The sequence below is a fragment of the Puntigrus tetrazona genome, chromosome 2 (genome assembly GCF_018831695.1).
Source record: "Puntigrus tetrazona isolate hp1 chromosome 2, ASM1883169v1, whole genome shotgun sequence".
NCBI lineage: Eukaryota > Metazoa > Chordata > Actinopteri > Cypriniformes > Cyprinidae > Puntigrus > Puntigrus tetrazona.
Genome location: NC_056700.1, coordinates 23,255,809 through 23,259,108, shown reverse-complemented (window position 1 = coordinate 23,259,108; position 3,300 = coordinate 23,255,809). Strand labels below are relative to the sequence as shown.

At 39.1% G+C, this 3,300-nt stretch overlaps 1 protein-coding gene across 1 annotated transcript in view; it reads right to left on the bottom strand.

Moving 5' to 3' along the window:
- Window positions 1–3,300, bottom strand: part of LOC122327352 (period circadian protein homolog 2-like) — a 10,283-nt gene that overhangs the window by 1,366 nt on the left and 5,617 nt on the right. The window contains exons 10-16 of the mRNA XM_043222658.1: window positions 2,838–2,988; window positions 2,532–2,640; window positions 2,112–2,252; window positions 1,887–1,962; window positions 1,142–1,307; window positions 534–661; window positions 129–314 (exon numbers count right to left, since the gene is read on the bottom strand). Of these exons, the coding sequence (XP_043078593.1) occupies window positions 129–314; window positions 534–661; window positions 1,142–1,307; window positions 1,887–1,962; window positions 2,112–2,252; window positions 2,532–2,640; window positions 2,838–2,988 (957 nt within the window). The remainder of the gene's footprint in view (window positions 1–128; window positions 315–533; window positions 662–1,141; window positions 1,308–1,886; window positions 1,963–2,111; window positions 2,253–2,531; window positions 2,641–2,837; window positions 2,989–3,300) is intronic.

Genomic DNA, 3,300 nt, shown 5'->3' with positions numbered 1-3,300 from the left:
CATACATCACGGCAGCTCACTAGGTTTTTTAATGGAAATGTTATTTATAAGAACAGATAGACAGGAAAGAAAGACAGACAGACTGACAGACATACACATATACGGATATACGGAATAAATCATTTTACCTTTCTTGTCTCCTACGTGTACAATGGTGCTGCTGTAGCTGCACTGGCTGGTGATGGACACCACGCTTTCCGGTTTGCTGGGCAGCGCGAGCGGAGTCAGAGACTGGCTCACTACACCAGAGCCTGGAGGCTTCTTGGACACATCTAATGATGACAGACCCGGTTGATCCTTTAGATGGCCGGCCTCTGAACACAGAGACAATGCAGAAGAAACAGGAGGGTTCAGAACTGATGTAATTACAAGGATTAACAACCAAAATGGCCTGATAAGCAAAAACAACATTGTATAGTCGTTTTCATGCTTTGCAGACTTGGTTATGTCTGATTTCTCTCTGGAAGAAGTGAATAGAATTTTTTTCATTTGAAAAATACATTTGGAGAGTAGGTTTTTTTTTTTTCCAGTACCTTCAGACACTTGCATGGAGCTCTCAGCACCTCTCTGTTTGTCTTCATCCGAGTTTGAGGATGTCGTGTTTGAGGAAGATTGGCACTTTCTCTTCACTGTAATGGGAACGTTACAGCTCTCCAAATACCTGATGGAGAGAGGAAAAAAGGTCATCTTTATTACATTTTTTTGCACCATGACGTTCTTATCATCATGTGGTTTAACACATGTTAAAATTCTATTTATCGCTCTGAAATGCCTCATTTAAAATATCATCAATAAAAATCTCAGTATGCTTGCATTAAATATTAGATAAAAAACACTTAGTCTACTGCATTAAAACTGAGCAGGACATATTTTGCGCCATTCTCCATTGTTTTAGGCTCTAGGCTAAGAATGCAAAATGATAGTGCTGCTGACTTCACATCCTGTGCCACCTAATGTCCTCTGCCCATTCGCAAAAACAAGTTCATTCTTCTTCATGGCACGCTTAGATCAGTTTCTCATGCTCTCTTTGCATCATAGGATCAATAAGTGCATTAAATGTGGCTAAATGAGTCGAGACAGTCTCCGTCCATGCACCATCAGTTTTTACCGTGAGTCATGACGTGACTTTGTGTCTTTGTACCTGATTACGCTGTCCAGGCAGCTAATCTGCTGATAGGAGTAGACGGTCTGGTCTTTAAAGGCCAGCTCCTCTTGCACCGCAGCATGCTGCTCTTCAGGAGACCCTCTCCAGTTCACGGGATACGCAGAATCTTTGGGTCGTACCACTGGAGTTTTCTGTTGAAACTCTGCAGAGAAAATTTGCTTTTCAGACAATTTTGCTTTTAGTTGCCTAGTTTGATTATTACCAGCTGGAATTTAAAGTAATTTATATTCTAAATATACTACATATAAAAAAATATTAAATACCAAAATATTTTGGGATTGTAATATGAAAAAAAAAAATAAAAATCTTTCTAATATGTATATTTGGTGCTCAATAAACATTTCTTGTAAATATTATTTATTACTGTAGTTTTTTTATTTTTTAATAATAACTCTCTCTCTCATTTATATATTCTGCTCAACCTTTTCAGTATAAATAATTTATTTCTTAAAAAAAAATCTGATAAATGGTAGAACTTCTATTCTATCCTATTCTTAAAATTAATAAAAAATACTGAAAATGTGATTATTTTACAGTCTTTTTTATCCTATAAGTGGCAGCCACAGATGTTAAATGTTTTAAAATCACAATTTAAATCACATTTGTAATATTTGTTAGTATAATCTCTCTCCATAATAGGAGCACTAGCCTTCAGACACAGATTTCACAGACTCTGATGACAGATGAGGGTGCACAGACGGCGAAGGATATTGGTACATACTAGTAGGGCTCTTCTTGGACTGCTGCTCCTGGTTTTTCTGCATGTGGACTCCTTTGCAGATCTCCTGAAAGCTCCTCTGAGACATCACACACACATACAAAGACAAATGAATCCACCATTGCCTCCTTGAGTTGTCAATGCATGAATAAAAAAAAGGAGCCATTTTTGATTTGCAAAAATAGCTCCACAGAAAAACCCTGAACTAGAATTTATCATGTGACTCACCGGCTTGGCTCTCCTGCTGTCCTCTTCCTCTTGTCTCTGGCGTGTACCGTTGCCGTTACTTTCACTGGACGACGCCACACTCAGGAGGTGGTCATTACTTCCCAGACTCCCATAGCCGCTCGAACCGTTGTTGTGCACCGGCTACATCACACAAAAACAGTGACTTTTTTTATTTTCTCTCTCTAAAGTCTGGAATTCACACCAACACCAAGAGAATTTAAAACACTAGGCGTTTTAGCCAGCCAACTTTGTAAATGGTTACGGAGAAAAAAGTTTGGCATCATGCACTAAACTACAGTCTCTCTGTTACACAGTCTCTTCAATGAAACAATGAATCGTGTGGTGGGATGTTAAAAGCCTTTTCATGCACATTTCAGGTCCATTAATCATTTTCTTTCCACTGTGAATGAGTTTCCGCACCTGCAGCAGGAGTCTGTGAATTTGCTCAGTGATTTCCTGGATGTCAGAGTCTACAGATTTGCCCTCAGCTGTGGCCGGAGCTGAAAACACATCTTCATTCACCGGACCCCTGGTAGAATAGACAAAATTACAATAACACTACCATTCGACTTATTTCTTCCTATAAGATGTCTTGTATATAATAAACATTGGGTATTATTAGTTTTTTTCTATTCAAATGTATAATAGGGATGCAGAAAAGGGCATTAATATACTTTAGCAATGACTTTTTTAGACGAATATCTTCAATACATCTTATGCACTCACATGCGAACTTTGTGTCTGCCGATGACGAAGGAAACTTTGCGGCTCCAGGGATTGACAAAGCTGGACCAGCTGGTGTCTATGGTGATGTACTCTCCGTTACGAGCGCAGAAGCGGATGGAGTGGTCAAACGGCTGACCAGCATACTGCAGGACTGATGGGAACTACAGATTTGCCCTCAGCTGTGGCCGGAGCTGAAAACACATCTTCATTCACCGGACCCCTGGCAGAATAGACAAAATTACAATAACACTACCATTCGACTTATTTCTTCCTATAAGATGTCTTGTATATAATAAACACTGGGCATTATTAGTTTTTTTCTATTCAAATGTATAATAGGGATGCAGAAAAGGGCATTAATATACTTTAGGAATGACTTTTTTGGACGAATATCTTCAACACATCTTATGCACTCACATGCGAACTTTGTGTCTGCCGATGACGAAGGAAACTTTGCGGCTCC